We start from the raw sequence: 21,420 nt of genomic DNA on the forward strand, positions 1-21,420 counted from the left end.
TAGGTGCTTGTCCAGTGCCAGCTTGAAGACTGCCAGGGGTCTGTTGGTAATCCCCCTTATGTGTGCTGGGAGGCAGTTGAACAGTCTCGGGCCCCTGACACTTATTGTATGGTCTCTTAACGTGCTAGTGACACCCCTGCTTTTCATTGGGGGGATGGTGCATCGTCTGCCAAGTCTTTTGCTTTCGTAGTGGGTGATTTTCGTTGTTATCATATAAGAACATAAGAAAGGAGGAACACTGCAGCAGGCCTGTTGGCCCATACTAGGCAGGTCCTTTACAATCCATCCCACTAACAAAACATTTGCCCAACCCAATTTTCAATGCTACCCAAGAAATAAGCTCTGATAACTCTATAACTATAACTCTATAACTCATTTGCAAGTCCCACTCAAATCCAACCCCTCTCACTCATATATTTATCCAACCTAAATTTGAAACTACCGAAAGTCCCAGCCTCAATAACCCAACTAGGTAGACTGTTCCACTCATCAACTACCCTATTTCCAAACCAATACTTTCCTATGTCCTTTCTAAATCTAAACTTGTCCAATTTAAATCCATTACCGTGGGTTCTCTCTTGGAGAGACATTCTCAAGACCTTATTAATATCCCCTTTATTAATACCCATCTTCCACTTATACACTTCGATCATGTCGCCCCTCATTCTTCGTCTAACAAGTGAATGTAATTTAAGAGTCTTCAATCTTTCTTCATAAGGAAGATTTCTAATGCTATGTATTAATTTAGTCATTCTACGCTGAATGTTTTCTAATGAATTTATGTCCATTCTGTAATATGGAGACCAGAACTGAGCTGCATAATCTAGGTGAGGCCTTACTAATGATGTACTTGTATAAAGCTGCAGTATAACCTCTGGACTTCTGTTGCTTACGCTTCTTGATATAAATCCCAACAATCTATTTGCCTTATTACGTACGCTTAGGCATTGCTGTCTTGGCTTGAGGTTGCTGCTCACCATAACCCCGAAGTCCTTTTCACAATCTGTATGGCTAAGTTCTACATTATCTAAACTATAAGTGCTAGGGTTATGGGTGCTCCCAAGCTTCAGAACCTTGCATTTATCTACATTGAACTGCATCTGCCACTTTTCTGACCATGAATAGAGTTTGTCTAAATCCTTCTGAAGTTCCCTAACATCTACGTTTGAATCAATTATCCTACCTATCTTTGTGTCATCAGTGAATTTGCTCATATCACTAGTAATTCCCTCATCAAGATCATTAACATATATTATAAACAACAACGGGGCCCAAGACTGATCCCTGTGGTACGCCACTTGTTACAGATCCCCACTCGGATTTAACCCCATTTATGGACACTCTCTGCTTCCTGTCTGTGAGCCATGATTCGATCCACAAGAGCACCCTTCCCCCATTGCCATGAGCTGCCACTTTCTTTAACAATCTTTGGTGCAGAACTCTATCAAAAGCCTTACTAAAATCTAAGTAAATGATATCAAATTCTTTATCGTGGTCAAAACCTCAAAAGCTTTACTGAAGAAAGTTAGTAAATTAGTTAGACAAGACCGGCTTCTTGTGAATCCATGCTGAGTATCATTAATCAAGTTATACTTTTCGAGATGGCTTCTTATAATCTGAGCTATAATTGACTAGTAATTTGCCTACAATTGAGGTCAGGCTTATTGGGCGGTAATTTGACGGTAACGACTTGTCCCCTACTTTAAAAATAGGAATTACATTAGCCATCTTCCACATATCAGACACTACACCTGTTCGAAGAGATAAATTAAAAATATTAGTTAATGGTTCACAGAGTTCCATTTTGCATTCCTTATAACCCTTGATAAAGCTCATCAGGACCCGGCGACTTATTTTGCTTCAGTCTGTCTATCTGCTTCACAACCATTTCACTAGTGACTGTGATGTTACATAATTTATCTTCTTCAGGCCCATTATAAAAATTAATTACTGGAATATTGTTAGTGTCTTCCTGTGTAAAAACCGAGAGAAAATAATTATTTAAAATCGAGCACATTTCATTCTCTTTGTCAGTAAGATGCCCATAGTTATTTTTAAGGGGACCTATCTTATCTCTAACTTTTGTTCTATAGACCTGGAAAAAAATTTTTGGGTTAGTTTTCGAATCCCTAGCAACTTTAATTTCATAGTCCCTTTTAGCTTTTCTTATCCCCTTTTTAATGTCCCTCTTAATGTCAATATACTGATTCATAAGATAACCCTCACCTCTTTTGATATGCCTATAAATTCCCTTCTTATGCCCTAGTAGATATTTCAGCTTATTATTCATCCATTTTGGGTCATTTCTATTTGATCTAATTTCTTTATACGGGATAAACATTCTTTGAGCAGCATGTATAGTGTTCAGAAAACTGCCATATTGATAGCTCTCTTCGTTATCCCAGTCAACAGATGATAAGTGTTCTCTAAGCCCATCGTAATCTGCTAAGCGAAAATCTGGGACTGTTACTGAGTTATCCCTACTATCATACTTCCATTCAATGCTAAATGTAATTGATTTGTGGTCACTAGCACCCAGTTCCTCTGAAATTTCTAAATTATTAACAAGGGATTCATTGTTTGCCAGAACTAAGTCAAGCAGGTTATTCCCCCTTGTAGGTTCTGTCACAAACTGCTTCAAAAAACAATCCTGAACTACTTCTAAGAAGTCGTATGATTCTAAATTCCCAGTCAAGAAATTCCAATCAATATGACTAAAGTTAAAGTCTCCTAGAATTACTACATTATTGTGCCTTGTGGCATTAACAATTTCCTCCCATAGCAGTCTCCCTTGGTCCCTATCTAAGTTTGGGGGACGGTACATCACACCTAAAATCAATTTTTTATGCCCCTCTGAAAATTCTATCCAAACAGACTTTGTATGTGTTACTTCAGACTTAATACCCTTTTTTATGCAACAGTTCAAGCGATCTCGGACATACAATGCCACCCCACCCCCTTTCCCGATAATTCTATCTACTTGGAACAATTTAAAACCCTGAATGTGACATTCCGCAGGCATGTCCTGACTTTTTTAATTAAACCACGTCTCAGTTAAGGCAAATACATCAATGTTACCTGCACTAGCAACTAATCTCAACTCATCCATCTTATTCCACCTTCCATCTTACACAGGAAGATGTAAATGAGATTCCAGTAATTAACAATTATTTAGTTCCTGATGAATTTAAGTTAACTAATATTACTGTCACGAGGGACATGGTTATTAAACAGATAGACAAACTGAAGCAAAATAAGTCCCCGGGACCCGATGAGCTGTTCCCAGGGTACTTAAGGAATGCAAGATAGAGCTTAGTCAGCCATTAACGAGTGTATTCAATGCGTCCATCCTTACCGGTGTTGTGCCAGAGTTGTGGAAGATGGCTAATGTGGTTCCTATATTCAAATCAGGGGATAAGTCCCCTCCTTCAAATTACCGTCCAATAAGCCTGACATCCATAGTGGGCAAGTTATTAGAATCAATTATAGCTGACATTATCAGAAGTCACCTTGAAGAGCATAACTTGATAAATGAATCTCAGCATGGATTCACGAGAGGTCGTTCCTGCCTGACAAACTTACTGACGTTCTTCAATAGAACATTTGAGGCAGTTGACAGTGATAAGGAATATGATATTGTTTATTTGGATTTTAGTAAAGCCTTCGATAGAGTACCTCACAAGAGACTCTTAAGAAAAGTGGCAGCTCATGGTATAGGAGGTAAAGTTCTAGCATGGATTGAGGCATGGCTTACCAATAGAAAGCAGAGAGTTACCATTAATGGAGTGAAATCTGAATGGGGATTAGTCACTAGTGGCATTCCACAAGGATCAGTTTTAGGCCCTCTCTTGTTCATAATTTACATTAATGACCTTGATGAAGGGATTACGAGTGACATGAGTAAGTTTGCTGATGATACAAAGATAGGCCGTATAATTCACTCTGAGGAGGACGTCAATGAACTCCAGGAGGATTTGGACTAATTAATGTCTTGGTCTGAAAAATGGCAGATGAAGTTCAATGTGGATAAGTGTAAGGTACTTGCCCTTGGTAATGAAAATAACCCTCGAAGCTATAATCTAGGTGAAGTAGAGCTTGATCATACAGAATGTGAAAAAGACTTGGGAATCATGGTAAGCAGAAATCTAAAGCCAAGACAGCAGTGCCTTAGTGTGCGCAACAAGGCCAACAGATTACTTGGATTTATCTCAAGAAGTATAAGTAACAGAAGTCCAAAAGTTATTTTACAGCTCTATACATCACTAGTGAGGCCTCATTTAGATTATGCTGCTCAGTTTTGGTCTCCTTACTACAGGATGGACATAGACTCATTAGAGAACATACAGAGAAGAATGACTAAAATGATTTACTGTGTAAGGAACCTCCCGTATGAAGATAGACTTAAAGCCTTAAATCTCCACTCTCTGGAGAGGCGTAGAATGAGAGGAGATATCACTGAAGTGTATAAGTGGATGACAGGCATAAACAAGGGAGATATTAATAAAGTACTGAGGGTGTCGAACCAGGTAAGAACCAGAAATAATGGATAAAAGTTGGATAATTTAGATTTAGAAAGGACATAGGTAAGTACTGGTTTTCTAACAGAGTTGTAGATGCGTGGAACAGTCATCCTAGTGGGGTGATAGAGGCTAGGACCTTGGGTAGCTTTAAGAAGAGACTGGACAAATATATGAGTGGGAGGGGCTGGGTTTGATTGATGTCAAGGGGTACGGGAGTTATTTCTTGGGTAGCTTTAGGTAGAGATCGTTTTGATAAGGACCTGCCTCGTATGGGCCAGTAGGCCTTCTGCAGTGTTCCTACATTCTTATGTTCTTATGTTCCTAGCACTATGGCTATTAGCATAATAAACATTGAAAGACTCTCCTTTCTCTTTACCCTTCCTGCTCATTTCTGTTTTTCTACTATATCCTCCCTATCCTGTCCTCCAGTGTCGTCAGGTCGATTTCCCTTAACCTCTCCTCGTAGGACATGCCCCTTAGCTCCAGGACTAGTCTTGCTGCAAACCTTTGCACATTCTCTAGTTTCCTTACATGCTTGGCTAGGTGTAGGTTCCAAACTGGTGCTGCATACTCCAATATAGGCCTAACGTACACAGTGTACAGGTCCTGAATGATTCCTTATTAAGATGTCGGAATGCTGTTCTTAGGTTTGCTAGACGCCCATATGCTGCAGCAGTTATTTGGTTGATGTGCACCTCAGGAGATGTGCTTGGTGTTATACTCACCCCAAGATCCTTTTCCTTGAGTGAAGTTTGTAGCCTCTGGCCCCCTAGACTGTACTCCATCTGCAGTCTTCTTTGCCCTTCCCCAATCTTCATGATTTTGCACTTGGTGGGGTTGAACTACGGGAGCCAGTTTCTGAACCAGGCCTGCAGCCTGTCCAGATCCTTTAGTAGTTCTGCCTGGTCCTTGTCTGATTGAATTCTTCTCATCATCTTCACATCATCTGCAAACAGGGACACCTCTGGGTCTATTCTTTCCATCGTGTCGTTCACAAATATCAGGAACAGCACTGGTCCCAGGACTGACCCCTATAGAACCCCGCTCGTCACAAGTGCCCACTCTGACTCCTCACCATGTCCCATGACTCGCTGTTGTCTTCCTGACAGGTTATTTCCTGATCCATTGCAGTGCCTTCCCTGTTATCCCTGCTTGGTCCTCCAGTTTTTGCACTAATCTCTTGTGTGGGACTGTGTCAAATGCCTTCTTGCAGTCCAAGAAAATGGAATCTACCCACCCTTCTCTCTCTTGTCTTACTGCTGTCACCCCTGTCATAGAACTCCAGTAAGTTTATTCAGGTTAACACAAACACAGTTACATAGATTATCATACATAGCAGCATATGTGTAAAGAGCCTAGGATAACCCAAAAAAGTCTGACGGTCACTTATTTCCATTGGGGTAGGTTTGTGACACAGGATTTCCAGTCCCTGAAACTACTGACTGTTGCTGATAAGCTCATTACTTTCTAGGTACTCCACCACTCTCCTCCTGATAATCTTTTCCATGACTTTGCATACTATACATGTCAATGACACTGGTCTGTAGTTTAATGCTTCGTGTATGTCTCCTTTTTTAAAAATTGGGACTACATTTGCTGTCTTCCACACCTCAGGTAATTGCCCAGTTTTGATAGATGTGTTGAAGATTGTTATCAGTGGTATACAAAGTGCCTCTGCTCTCTCTCTCAGGACCCATGGAGAGATGTTATCCAGCCCCATTGCCTTTGAGGTATCTAGCTCACTTAGCAGCCTCTTCACTTCTTCCTCGGTTGTGTTTATCGTGTCCAACACATGATGTTGTACCCCACTGCTCCATCTTTCTGGAGACCCTTCTGTTTCTTCTGTGAACACTTCTTTGAATCTCATGTTGAGCTCCTCACATACTTCACGGTCGTTTCTTGTGATCTCCCCTCCTTTCCTCAGCCTGATTACTTGGTCCTTGACTGTTGTGAGGTATGGGTAGATGAGGGAAAAAGTATGGTGTCAGTAGTATAGGTTGGTAAACATGAGAGAATTTTGAGAGTATCCCTACAGTCGTTGACACTTATTTTGATGTGTTGGATATGAGCATTAAATTTCAATTTGTTGTCTATATTTAGATCTAAAAATTTCTTGTATTTTTTGTACTTTGGTTTCTTTAATTCTGATGTCTAATTGGGAACATGATTTGTTCCCAAATGGTCTGCATAAGATCTTTCAGTTGAATATTTGCATGATGTATTCCCATAACTACAATTGATCTCTAACCAAATTATCAACCCATCCATTGTAACTTCCATGTATTCTATAAATCTTTTTATTCTTTTATTATGGGCGAGTTTATTGGTAATCATCCAGATATAGACATTTTTTTCACTTCATTGTTAACTACTGTGTCTAAAGCCTGAACTTGATAACACTTGCCTACGATGGTCTCTTGTCACATTTAAAAACATGTATAATGTACAATGTAGTACAGTATTCCCATATGGTCTAGTGGCAACCCAGAATGTAACTTATCCTGAGTCAGAAAAGCTGTAAAGCTCCAGCAGTAACATTGCAGATGGTGAGGGAGACATACAGGCAGATGGTGTGGGAGATGCAGATGGCACAGTATTGAAAAGTTTATGAAATCAGTCAGAAAATATATCCCTGTCAAACCAGCCTTTCCTACTCTTGTACAATTCTTTAACCCTTAAACTGTCCAAATGTAGATCTACATTTTTTCAACATTTGAAAGTATGTAAAAAAAGTAGAGCTTCTTTTTCTTTTTTTTACATTTGAAAACTTGTAAAAAATATTTTGATCTACATTTTTTTTTGTTATATTTGAAAATGTGTTAAAAAGCGTAGAGCTACTTTTGGAGCACTACGCATGTGAACGTAGATCTGTTTGGACAGTTTAAGGGTTAAAGACTGTGGCTGTGCTGATTTGTCAGTGACCACCAATTATAAGTGATGAATACCATCAACATTACCACAGCATAGTAGTGAGAAGCAATCTTTGCTGAACCCCATCTTTGCATTGACTCCCAAAACCCTCTCTAGGTATACCATTCATGTAATGCTCCTTCAACCCTTGAATCTTGGGCCATTTTCATACTCTTCCAAGGAATAATGGAAGATCCTGTTAGGGTAGTGCCTACATTGTACCTCATAGCATATTGTGTAAGCTCTTCCTTGTTTCTATGAATGTCAAGACACTGTTTTCCTACATCATACTCTTCACACACCCGAACCACTGAAACACCAGCCTCCAGATTCCTTATTAAAGTTTCTCCTGAACAATTAAGGTCATACACTTCTTGGCACCATCACCTGCTTTAGAGGCCTTTGTTTATAACACTGTACATGGTACTATAATAAAATGACTAAAAACAATGCAAATACATAAGAAAATTGGAGATGAAATGACATTGATTTGAGAGCATGCATAGACAATAATGAATTAATGTGGGCTGATTCAGTGGCCTCACTGCCCAGAAACACTGAAAATGAAAGCATCTGGGATGAACCTTGTACCATACAAACTTGTAGTTAAGCAGAGCTGATCCATTTAATGAATGACCACTGGACCGCATAGTTGTTCGATATAGCATATTTGATCCACTTCAAGGGTATTTTAATTGGGTATCCCATTAAACATACATGGTGAGCCTTTGTCCAGATTTTTTTGTCCACTTTAGCCAATATCAAGAAAACACCGAAAAATCAACTATTCAACAAGTGTAGCCAGGAGGACGCCGGCCCAGCAACCACCGCTCAAGGTGACACCACAACAATAACAACAAACATGGCTGCCCCCAGCCCATCCACCCCTCTCTTCTCTGGATTCAACCTACCAAATAGTCTCTCAGGTATGACCAACGATCCAGATACCCTAAAGTCATGCATCTCCACCTTAGTTATTGAAAATATGAATCTTCGAGAGACGCTAATAAAACAAGACACCAGGATGACACAACTCGAGAACAAAATCCTCAGTCTTGAACAAAATTTATCAACACCAGGAATGACTAACTATGGCAAAACCATCCAAACAGTTATAGATAGCCATACAGAACAAATAAAATCTCTTAATACAAAGGTTGAAGAAGCAGTAAAAGAATGGAAGAACAACTTAGATAACCAGTTCAGTGACTACTTTGCTCTCCAAGAAGATAAAACTGAGCAAGATAAACTATCGGATGCAGTAATAGTTAACAGTCCACTTTTTCCCAGTGATATGAACCAAATGAACAGTAAAGAAATTACTCTCCAAATCATAAAGGACCAAACAAAAGTTACAGTACCAGAGTCAGAAATAAAGGAAGCCAGGTTACTAGGATCCCATGGTAGAAAAAGTGTTATGCTTAGATTCCACTCACATGACAGGAAAAAAGACTTAATAATTGCATCTATTAAAGTAAAGAAAGAGGTATACATAAACGAGTGTCTTACCAAAAAACATCAGAACCTCCTGTATAGAGTCAGAAAACTTAAGCGGGAGAATGATGACACAATACACCAATGCTTCACACGGGATGGGAAAATTCTAGTTAGGAAAACAAATGTAGGTCAACTGTACACAATCACGAACGAGAATGATCTATCACGATTTCTCAGGGATTCTAATCTTACAGAGAATAACTAAACAATGTCCAACCTAAAAGCCTACGTAGTGTAGTGTATGTTTTGCTCCATTATTGTTCAAATTTCATAGTACAATCTCTTAGTAATTAAATAATCAACTACCTCATTATGTGATTTTACTAGTAAGCATAAGTCACCTTATGTAATTTTCTTATTTACTATTGTTTGCTTAAATATTAGCTGAATTGATACTTTCTCTGTCCATATTACTACCTCATATTTTTTTAAATACTATTAATTGATATTACTTACTAAATTAATAATTAATTACCATTTTTACTATCAGTACAATTTACTCTTAACATTTTTGACATCATTTAATTACCATTACTTGTCTAATTACCATAACCTGTTTTAATACCACATTTACTATCTTAGAGTACTCTTAAATACCTTGTACTGCCAAATAACCTCTAGTATAACTACCAGTGCAATACTGAATCCAAATAACTGTTTTTAAAATTTAATACTTGAAATAAACATTACTTTTTCACTTTTTTTTGCTAATTAATCTTTTTTTTGTAATCATTATTACTTACTAAAATTTTATTAAACACCATATTTACTACCAATCAATTTTACTTTTGTAAATTAATCATTATTTTATACTTTTCATAACATTTTGTTGCCAAATTTTCAAGTTTGTATATTCAACACCAACCTTTATATTATCCCTTGTACCTGTGTACCTGTCTGCCATCTTACTATCATATTATAACCAAGTCATTGCCATTGTTATTTTTTACTTATTATTCTTTTGGTACTTTAATTTGTGAATTTTATTTTGTCAATTTAAATCTAGTTATACTCTTGATCTTGTTAACAACCTATATCAGACCCTAGTGCAATTGCAAGTACCATTTTAATTTGTATTTTTATATTATAAGTTTATACCTAGTTGTACTTTAGCTCATTCTAGCTCAGTACATAGACAACACTAAATTCATTATATTAGACCTTAGTGCAATTACAAGAGTGAGTCTGGTGGCACTTGTAATTTTTTTTTTTATAGAATTAGTTTATACCTAGTTGTACTTTAGCTCATTCTAGCACAACACATTGACAATATCAATTTCATTATGTTTATTAGTGACTATACTCTATATGACCAAAGTGCTTTAGCGGTATACTTATCCAAACCTCCCACCACTACAGAAATCAGTATTAGAACTCACCACATAACACAGGATATAAACAACCACTATTTAAACCTAAAAGATGAATGATCACGTTGACCCTGATCTAAACCTCCATAATCTAACACACAATCAAAACTTACTGGAAAGTAACTGCCTTTATTACACAGCATCACAAGCCAGCACTATCCTGAACACTGCTTAAAGTCTATCAGTTCTTAACTACAACATCAGGTCCTTAAGCAAACACTATGATGATCTCCTGGCACTCCTTGAGTCACTAAAGACACCCTTCTCCTGCATTATTCTTACTGAGACCTGGCTTCAGGACACAGTTGATATCTACCCACTACCAGGATACACAGCAATCCACAACTGCAGACCATACCAAGTTGGGGGTGGTACTGCAATCTATTACTCTAACCAGCTATCTTGTATTAGCACTAATTGCTTTAGTGATGAATATGGGGAATACATTTTTGCTAATTTTACTGTAAAAAACCTTAAGACTCCTATAACAATCGGTGCCATATACCAGATACCCCACACAAACATCCCAAACTTCAGTGAGAATCTAAAGTCATTAATAACAGACAAATGAACAAGCACCACCTTCTCTTAGCTGGAGACTTCAATATCAACCATGGCCTACCAGATGATCAGACTGTAACTGATTTCATCAGCAATATGAACAACACACTCCTCATACCAACAATAACTAAACCAACCAGGCTGACTGATACAAGTGCAACCATAATAGACCACATATGGACCAAAATACTAGCCCCCCTTAAATCAGGGATAATCACAGACAGCACTACTGACCACTACCCAACCTTCCTCTTAACAAACATTAGTAAGCCACCACTCGAATACAACAAAGTTTCATTTAGACTCCATGACCCTCCGGGGTTAAAAATCCGAACGCCTCAATAAGGAATTTCACAGCAGACCTAGAGACTGTTGACTGGCCTACAGAATTCTCCAATGCCAATGGTATTGACGATTGGACAGACATTTTTCTTAACAAAATACTTAGACTATACAACAAACATTGTCCTATAAAAACGAAACAGATCACGAATAAACGGCTTGGTTGCCCATGGCTAACCAGCAGCATTCTGAAATCCATTGATAAGAAACACCAATATGAAAAGCAATATAGACAGGGCTTAATACACAAAGATATTCTTAAACAATATTCAACAGTTCTCACCAAATTAATAAAGAAAGCCAGCAGATTCACTGACACAAGAGGAGATATAAAAAAGACCTGGAAAACACTTTCCCAGATTCTGGGGACCCACAAACTGAAAAAAAACAAGAATATTGTTCTAACTAAACCTCATGAAACACCACTGCATCCCACTGATACAGCTAACAAGATAAACGACTTCTTCTCAAACATAGGATCTAATCTCGCCAGTAAAATCCCACGTACCAATGCCCGTGCCGGGGACTACCTAGATGGGAATTTCCCAAATTCCTTCTATCTTGTACCAACTGAGCCCACGGAAGTCACCGCGATCATAAAGTCACTTAAAAATAACTCGGGGAATCTGTCTCACGTCCCACCATTATTGTACAAGCGAGCGGCCCATGTCCTTTTGCATGCTATTACATTACTTTTTAACAAGTCACTAGAAACTAGCACTTTCCCAACACTACTCAAGACAGCAAGGGTTACACCAATATATAAAGGTGGTGACCCTACAGACGTAAACAACTATAGGCCAATATCAAACTTACCATTGCTATCCAAAATCTTCGAGAAACTTGTGCACAGGAGACTATATTCATTTATAACGTCACAAAACATACTCAACCCCTGCCAATTTGGATTCAGGAAAAATAAAAGCACTAATGATGCAATTATAAAAATGCTAGACCTGCTTTACACAGCATTGGAAAATAAGGAATATCCGCTAGGAATTTTTATTGACCTAAGAAAAGCGTTTGACACAGTAGACCATGGCATCCTACTCCACAAACTTGACCACTATGGTATAAGAGGCCATGCACTTGCATTTTTTAAATCCTACCTTTCTAATAGGTATCAGTATGTCACCATTAAAGACACAGCCTCATCAATACGGCCACTTGATACTGGAGTTCCGCAGGGAAGTGTCCTTGGACCCCTGCTCTTCCTCATTTACATCAGTGATCTTCCAAACATATCCCAACACCTGAAACCCATTCTCTTTGCTGACGACACGACTTATGTCATCTCCCACCCTAATCTTGCCACCCTCAACACCATTGTTAACGAGGAGCTGCTCAAAATATCGACTTGGATGACAGCCAATAAACTTACACTTAACACTGGCAAAACCTACTATATTATGTTTGGTAGCAGAGCAGGTGTTGCGCAACTTAACATTAAGATTGACAACACTCTAATTGCCAGACATAATGAGGGCAAATTCCTTGGCCTATACCTCGACAACAACCTAAATTTCAGCACCCATATCCAACACATAACAAAAAAAGTATCCAAAACGGTGGGGATCCTCTCCAAGATACAATACTACGTGCCGCAAACTGCACTTCTCACACTATACCATTCACTTATATATCCATACCTCACCTATGCTATCTGTGCTTGGGGTTCAACTGCAGCAACACACCTAAAGCCAATAATAACCCAACAAAAAGCTGCAGTAAGAATAATCACTAAATCCCATCCCTGGCAATACACCCCCCCACTCTTCATAGATCTAAACTTACTCCCTGTTCAGAACATCCACACTTACTACTGTGCAATCTATATCTACAGGACCTTAAATTCCAATATTAACCTTGACCTAAAATGCTTTCTTGATAGTTGTGACAGGATCCACAGGCATAACACCAGACACAAACATCTCTATGACATTCCCCGTGTTCGACTAAACCTTCACAAAAATTCAATGTATTTCGAAGGCCCTAAAATCTGGAACACCCTACCTGAAAATTCTAGAACTGCAGATATTTTCATCACTTTCAAAACTAAAGTTAGAAAACATCTTATCTCCCTGATCCACCCCGACAACTAACTACATGACAACCACCTGGTGGTTCACAATTACACTCACTCACCCACTGACTATAAACCCAGAAATACTAATCTTAATCTTAAAATAATAAATCCTAACTAGTCATAAGTTTGCTTATGATACTCCAATATAGACACTTTGTATTGTGCCAAAACAAAAGCATTCACATTGCTAAACTCACAAATTATGATGTAGTCACTTAGCCTTAATACCATAATCTGTAAGGATTTAATGTTAAGAATTAATCTAAGTCTGCTCGAAATGCCTAGCCAGGCTAGGTGTCCTAGTGGCCCCCTCTGTAATTAGTATTTTATAACATGTAAACCACACAATACCCAAAACCTGTAAACCCCACATTTTAACCCTTATAGAGAATAAACTTGAATTGATTTGAATTGAATATCTAAATTATAGGGGTGTATTTTATTGAGCGGGTACTGTAATTCTAGGTTGACTTAATTTCCCTGCAAGATTGACTGAACCACATGGGATACTGTACCTCTATCAGATTGTGCAGTATCCCAAACATATCAAATCATTATCATATTCTTGGGGAAGCACTAAACCCACAAGCATCATACAGCACATACAGAATCTTAGATAATCAGGCTTGATCCAAGGAGGGTAGCTCAAATTCCTTGAGTTAAGCGCCCATCACCGGCTTCAAGGAACCTCTTTTAAAGGGTGATGTGTTAAGGAGAAAAGTCAGAGTTGGAGTATTATTACTCTGCATTATGGTAATAGGAAAATGCTTAATTTAAATATGTTATTCAGAGCTTCATGGCAGAGGTGACAAAGTTGTTCGTGGTATGAGGAAGTGGTGTTGAGGAAATGATATTGGCAAGAGAGATGGAGGTTACAGTTGTTAAAAAAAAAAGCGGTGCTGATTAAGAAACCATAAAGTGAATTTGTAGCAAAAACAGGGTCACTAGAGAAGGGTGGGCAAACTTAAGCATGTCAGGGTATCAAAGAAAATATAATAAATTAAGGATGCTGACAATAAGATCCTGAGATTCCTAGGCACCCAAAGTTAGCTGAATAAGTCAGTTTCAGTTAAGAAATCAGAGAGAGCCAGAGAGTATTGACATGTTGTCCATGAATGGTATACAATACCATTATGTCAATAACATGAATGGTATACAATACCATTCAAGGTATTGACATAACTACACGGTATTTACACAACTAAAAGTACAGTAAGCAACTTCTGATTGAAGAAGGAACAACTCCATCCTCCTCTTTGAAGATGCTATATTCAGAGATGACAGTAAAACACTGCTGTATGTGATTCAAATTTATTTGAGTTCTTCTACCATTGCTTCAGTCAGGGAATTTAAGTCTGATGAACCTGTCATCAGAAACTCCATATCGTGTTCAACAAACTTTCTTGCCATATCTGGTGGTACTTCTACTGATGACAAATCCTCCACACCAATTTCATCTTCAGTCCTGCAATTAAAACAAATAAGAAAGTTGAGCTCATTAAATATATCTGAATATTTTTGGGACATACTAAATCAAGAGGGGTCATATAGCACCTGTGAAATGAGAGGTAATGAGGTTTAACCCTTTGAGGGTCGACAGGCCCTCTCCGAGACTCGTTCTCAGGGTCGGCCAAACTTAAAAAAAAAAAAAAAAATTTCTCATGAAAAGATAGAGAATCTTTTCCCGATCATAATGACACCAAAAATATGAAATTTGATGGAAAACTTACGGAATTATGATCTCGCGAAGTTAGCGGTCTCGGCGATGTTTACAGATCGGCGATTTTGCCCACTTTGAGCCCCATTTTTGGCCAGTTCCACTGTACTAGTTGACAAAAAACATGAATATTTCGCTAGAACTTCATTTTTTCTATTGAATGAGTGCAAGAAACCACCCATTTACCAATTTCAACTATCCAGTACATGTACAGTGGTCAGAATTTAGCAATTTTGCCAATTTCACACAAATTTCAAAAGATGCCAATTTCCGAATAGGGTCCAGAACAAACAAGAAATACATTCCTGGCACTAAAATGATATTTCCTCTGTTCATTAGTCACGTCTCAAGGCCCCTCTTACATTCTTTTGCTTTCCACTTTGAATTTTTATTCTCACAAAAAATAGAAGATTTACTGTTATGCAGACTACTGCATTAGTGTAAAAAAATGGCATGAATCATATTGGCACACTTGCAAAAGAATATTAGACTCACCAGTTGACGTGTATTGGACGCTTGGCATGATTTGTTTACTTTTGAACTTTGGTAAAATCGAACATTTCTGCTACTTTGAGCTCAATTTCAAGGTACTTTTCATTGTAAAACCAGTCAAAATCATCTCAATTTCTATGATATGCCTTCCATTCTATAAAATGAGACCAAGAAAACTAGAATACAACAATAAATACCATACGAAAATACAGTGCAAAGTCGCTGTTTTATTCCAAAAAAACGATCAAAGTTTTTTTTTTCTCATTATGCACTGTGTGCTGCAGGATTTTTTTATACCATGCACACTGACCACATAGACCCATTCTTTCATATGGAGGCCTACCAGCTTTCTCCCACTAGATTTGAGGGCCCTAGAATTTAGGCGTACTAGTACGTCAAAAACCCTGGGTCGTAAGCCGTACTAGTACGTCCAAAACCCTCAAAGGGTTAATCCATGGAAAAAGTGGGCCATCTCACAGGAGATGACAATCTTCCCCAGCACAAATAGGGTTAGTGGTGGATGTAATTTGTAAGGAAGAAATGTTCTGTCATGGATCTTAGAATAGTTGCTGCTTCTCAACACTATTTTGTTTAGATGATTTTTCTTATGTATGATTGTTTTGTCTCAATACCCGGTGCAAGAGTATATTCAGATACGTTACACAAGTAGTGTTGCTGTTTTGGGTTCTTCAGTCATATCTGTTCCTTAATTCTGATATGAAACTATCCTTCCTTTTCTCAGATCATATATGATTACCTCCCAGAAGCTATATGACTCCTACAGATTTAGTGCTTCCACATGAATAAAGTATTAGTAACAATAATCTGGTGCTGTATAACCCATATGGGTTTAGTGCTTTTTTTTTTTAAATAATATTTTTTTTTTTCAACAAGTCGGCCATCTCCCACCAAGGCAGGGTGACCCAAAAAGAAAGAAAATAATAATAGCAGTACAGAATGGGTCACATAACCAGAGACCAAACAAAACGTTACTCGTCAATCCTAACCAGCCTGATAAGAAGGGCAAAAAAATTGTATTATGAGAACAGATTATCCAACTTACGAGGTGATATAAAAAAGACCTGGAAGACCCTATCAGAAATTCTGGGAACAAAAAAGATATCACGACATAGCGAAATAAAATTAGCAAAATCAGATGAACCCCAACTCCCACCAACAGAAACAGCAAACAGACTCAATGATTTCTTCTCCACTATAGGTCAAAACCTTGCCAATAAAATCCCAAGCTCAGATACCCCACCAAATGACTACCTCACTGGCAACTACCCGAACACACTGTTCCTAGCTCCGACTAACCCATACGAAGTCTCCCTTATTATCAACGCACTGAAAAACAAGGCAGGAGATTTAAATACCTTACCACCCTTTATATACAAAAAAGCGTCACAAGTACTATCACCAATCATTGCAACACTCTTTAACAAATCCACTGAATCCTCCACCTTCCCTACAGTTCTCAAAATAGCAAGGGTCACCCCGATCCATAAAGGAGGAGACCAAACAGAGTTGAATAACTATAGGCCAATATCCAATTTACACCCTCTCTCAAAAATCTTCGAAAAATTAATTCATAAACGAATCTACTCCTACCTCATCTCCCAAAACATTCTCAACCCCTGCCAATTTGGATTCAGGCCTAATAAAAATACTAATGATGCTATTATACACATGCTAGAACATATATACAATGCAATAGAGAAAAAAGAAGTCCCACTGGGGATCTTCATTGACTTACGTAAAGCTTTTGATACAGTTGACCATGACTTGCTCCACGTAAAATTGTCACACTATGGTATTACAGGGCACTCCCTCAACTACCTCAAGTCTTACCTCAGCAACAGAAGCCAATATGTGTACGCAAATGGGGCAAGCTCTTCCGCACAACCAATTACAGTTGGTGTCCCACAGGGAAGTGTCCTTGGCCCTCTTCTCTTTCTCCTATACATAAATGACCTACCAAATGCTTCGCAATTACCCAAACCCACACTTTTTGCAGATGACACTACATACGTCTTCTCTCACCCGAGCCCAGTCACGCTAGCCAATACTGTAAACACCGAATTACAGAAAATATCTACCTGGATGAGGACTAACAAACTTACACTAAACATTGACAAAACCTACTTCATTCAGTTTGGTAACAGAGCTACAGATGTACCTCTTAACATAACGATAAACGGATCACCTATCACAAAGCTAACAGGGGGAAAATTCTTAGGAATCCACCTCGATAATAGACTCAAATTTCATACACATGTACAACAAATTTCTAAGAAAATTTCCAAGACTGTAGGCATACTATCGAAGATACGGTACTATGTTCCACAGTCAGCCCTCCTGGCCCTTTATCACTCTCTTATTTACCCCTATCTCACCTATGGAATTTGTGCATGGGGCTCAACAACAATTAACCATCTCAGACCACTAATTACCCAACAAAAGGCTGCAGTTAGAATGATAACAAATTCTCACTACAGGCAACACACTCCACCAATATTCAAAACACTCAACCTACTCACCATACAAAACATCCATACTTATTATTGCACCTATTACATACATAGAACACTTAACTCTGATATTAACCCTTCCCTCAAACATCTCCTTGCCAACCTCAACAGAACACATGACCATAACACAAGGCACAGATCACTCTTCGATGTTCCTCGTGTCCATCTCACGCTATGCAAAAACTCAATGCACATAAAAGGCCCTAAAATCTGGAATTCATTACCTGTAAATATAAAAGAAACACTACCTGTTTACAAATTCAAGTCTCTTCTCAAAGTTCACTTACTCATTCAAAACCAAATAAATACTGAATAACTGAACCTTATAAATTGTATATCCAAAATGTTACTCACAATTATATCACATAAATGTTAAACCTAGGACCCAATCTAACTTTGTTATTTTTTTTAAATACACTACCTAACAGAATACTCCATTCTACTGAATGAACAGCAATGCATGCAACCATATGAGCTGTCTTTGTAATACTCATTTGTGCTTTATAGTTATCTGTTTACAATAATGTCTTATCACTGATTTCATCATTGCTTAGTTAATCTTAAGTTAATTTTAAGCCAGCCCGTAATGCTATGCATATAAGTGGCTTTGGCATGCTGCTCTTACCTGTATTTTTTTTTGTACCTCTGTATGTATGCTTAAATTTCTAAATAAATAAATAAATAAATAAATAATAATTGCCTACTAGTCCCCAGGTGCTGAATAACTCTACAGCCTTTGCGTTTCTTTGTGAATACATAGTAATTATAATAATAATAATATCTTTATTTCTACAAGTACATGTACAAGGTATACAGGCCTAGCTGACATCAATGACATACTACTGTACTATATAGAAAGCCACTTGTGATGCAGAGCATTTCAGGCAAATTAGGTCACTTTTCAACCAGGATGTGACCCACAGCAGTCAACTAACACCCAGGTACCCATTTTTACTGATGGGTGAACATGGACAACCAGTGCAAGGCAACACGCCCAATGTTTCCACCCTTTGCTGGGAATCAAACCCAGACCCTCACCGTGTGAAGCGAGAGCTAACCTTACCTTCCCAGGCACTGTGTGATTCTTATGGGTTTAACTCTTCCTCACAAATATAGTAATAATAATTACATCCCATTCCCAGGTTGTGTGTGACTCTTATGAGTTTAGTGCTTCCTATGATAATGCTGATTAATTTTAGTGGCAATGTCTCTGACAGTTTCACCTATGTAAAGGAAATACAATTTATATAATTAATCTCGTCAACACTTTTAATAGTTTTCTAAGTGTTGTGTTTTGCATGAACAAGACTCAAATGTTTTGGGGACTTTGGAAAGTATCTACAGTCTCCATGATGTTTTGGACCATCATGCATATTAGTAGGAAGATGTTTGATGTTGAGTTTTTCTTCTTCTTTCAACGAACTGGCCATATCCTGATGAGACAGGGTGGCCCAAAAGAAAAAACAAATATTTCTTCTTTTAAATTTAGTAATACGTATATACAGGAGAAGAGGTTACTAGTCCCTTGCTCCCAGCATTATAGTTGCCTCTTATGACATGCATAGCTTATGGAGGAATAATTCCATTCCACTTCTCCATAGTGAAAAGCAGAAATAAACTAGATCAAGAACTAGTAAAAAAATAGAAGAAAACCAAGATGGGTGTGTACATATATGTTTGCACATGCATGTGTAATGTGACATAAAACACAAATGTAAGTAGATGTAGCATGACTTACCTGAAACCTTGCATGTTTTTTTTTTTTTCAACAAGTCAGCCGTCTCCCACCGAGGCAGGGTGACCCAAAAAGAAAGAAAATCCCCAAAAAGAAAATACTTTCATCGTCATTCAACACTTTCACCTCACTCACACATAATCACTGTTTTTGCAGAGGTGCTCAGAACACAACAGTTTAGAAGCATATACGTATAAAGATACACAACATATCCCTCCAAACTGCTAATATCCTGAAACCTCTCCTTTAGAGTGCATGCATTATACTTCCCATTTCCAGGACTCAAGTCTGGCTATATAAAAATAACCGGTTTCCCTGAATTCCTTCGCTAAATATTACCCTGCTCACACTCCAACAGATCGTCAGGTCCCAAATACCATTCGTCTCCATTCACTCCTATTGAACACGCTCATGCACGCCTGCTGGAAGTCCACGCCCCTCGCCCACAAAACCTCCCTTACCCCTCCCTTCCAACCTTTTCGAGGACGACCCCTACCCCGCATTCCTTCTCCTACAGATTCAAATGCTCTCCATGTCATTCTACTTTGATCCATTCTCTCTATATGACCAAACCACCTCAACAACCCCTCTTCAGCCCTCTGACTAATACTTTTATTAACTCCACACCTTCTCCTAATTTCCACTCTTCGAATTTTCTTCATAATATTTACACCACACATTGCCCTTAGACAGGACATCTGCACTGCCTCCAACTGCCTCCTCGCTGCTGCATTCAAAACCCAATCTTCACACCCATATAAGAGTGTTGGTACTACTATACTTTCATACATTCCCTTCTTTGCCTCCATAGATAACGTTTTTTGACTCCACATATACCTCAACACACCACTCACCTTTTTTCCCTCATCAATTCTATGATTAACCTCATCCTTCATAAATCCATCCGCTGACACGTCAACTCCCAAGTATCTGAAAACATTCACTTCTTCCATACTCCTCCTCCCCAATTTGATATCCAATTTTTCTTTATCTAAATCATTTGATACCCTCATCACCTTACTCTTTTCTATGTTCACTTTCAACTTTCTACCTTTACACACACTCCCAAACTCATCCACTAACCTTTGCAATTTTTCCTTAGAATCTCCCATAAGCACAGTATCATCAGCAAAAAGTAACTGTGTTAATTCTCATTTTGTATTTGATTCCCCAAAATTTAATCCCACCCCTTTCCCGAACACCCTAGCATTTACTTCTTTTACAACCCCATCTATAAGTATATTAAACAACCATGGTGACATTACACATCCCTAAGACCTACTTTTACCAGGAAGTAGTCTCCCTCTCTTCTACACACCCTAACCTTAGCCTCACTATCCTCATAAAAACTCTTTACACCATTTAGTAATTTACCACCTATTCCATATACTTGCAACATCTGCCACATTGCTCCCCTATCCACTCTATCATATGCCTTTTCTAAACCCATAAATGCAATAAAACTTCCCTACCTTTATCTAAATACTGTTCACATATATGTTTCAATGTAAACACTTGATCTACACATCCCCTACCCACTCTGAAACCTTCTTGCTTATCTGCAATCCTACATTCTGTCTTACCTCTAATTCTTTCAATTATAACCCTACTGTACACTTTTCATGGTTATTTTTTTTTTTTTTTTTTATTATCACACCG

General features: G+C 38.2%; 1 protein-coding gene across 6 annotated transcripts in view; it reads right to left on the bottom strand.

The window, feature by feature from the left end:
• Positions 1 to 14,583: 14,583 nt before the first annotated feature.
• The window catches only part of LOC128691189 (protein HGH1 homolog), a 29,062-nt gene continuing 22,225 nt past the window's right edge, over positions 14,584 to 21,420 (bottom strand). For all 6 annotated transcript variants that reach the window (XM_070089022.1, XM_070089023.1, XM_053780047.2 and 3 more), the window contains one exon: positions 14,584 to 14,751. In XM_070089022.1, coding sequence (XP_069945123.1) covers positions 14,598 to 14,751 — 154 coding nt within the window. In that variant the 3' untranslated portion in view covers positions 14,584 to 14,597. The remainder of the gene's footprint in view (positions 14,752 to 21,420) is intronic.

The sequence above is a fragment of the Cherax quadricarinatus genome, chromosome 27 (genome assembly GCF_038502225.1).
Source record: "Cherax quadricarinatus isolate ZL_2023a chromosome 27, ASM3850222v1, whole genome shotgun sequence".
NCBI classification, from domain to species: Eukaryota; Metazoa; Arthropoda; class Malacostraca; order Decapoda; family Parastacidae; genus Cherax; species Cherax quadricarinatus.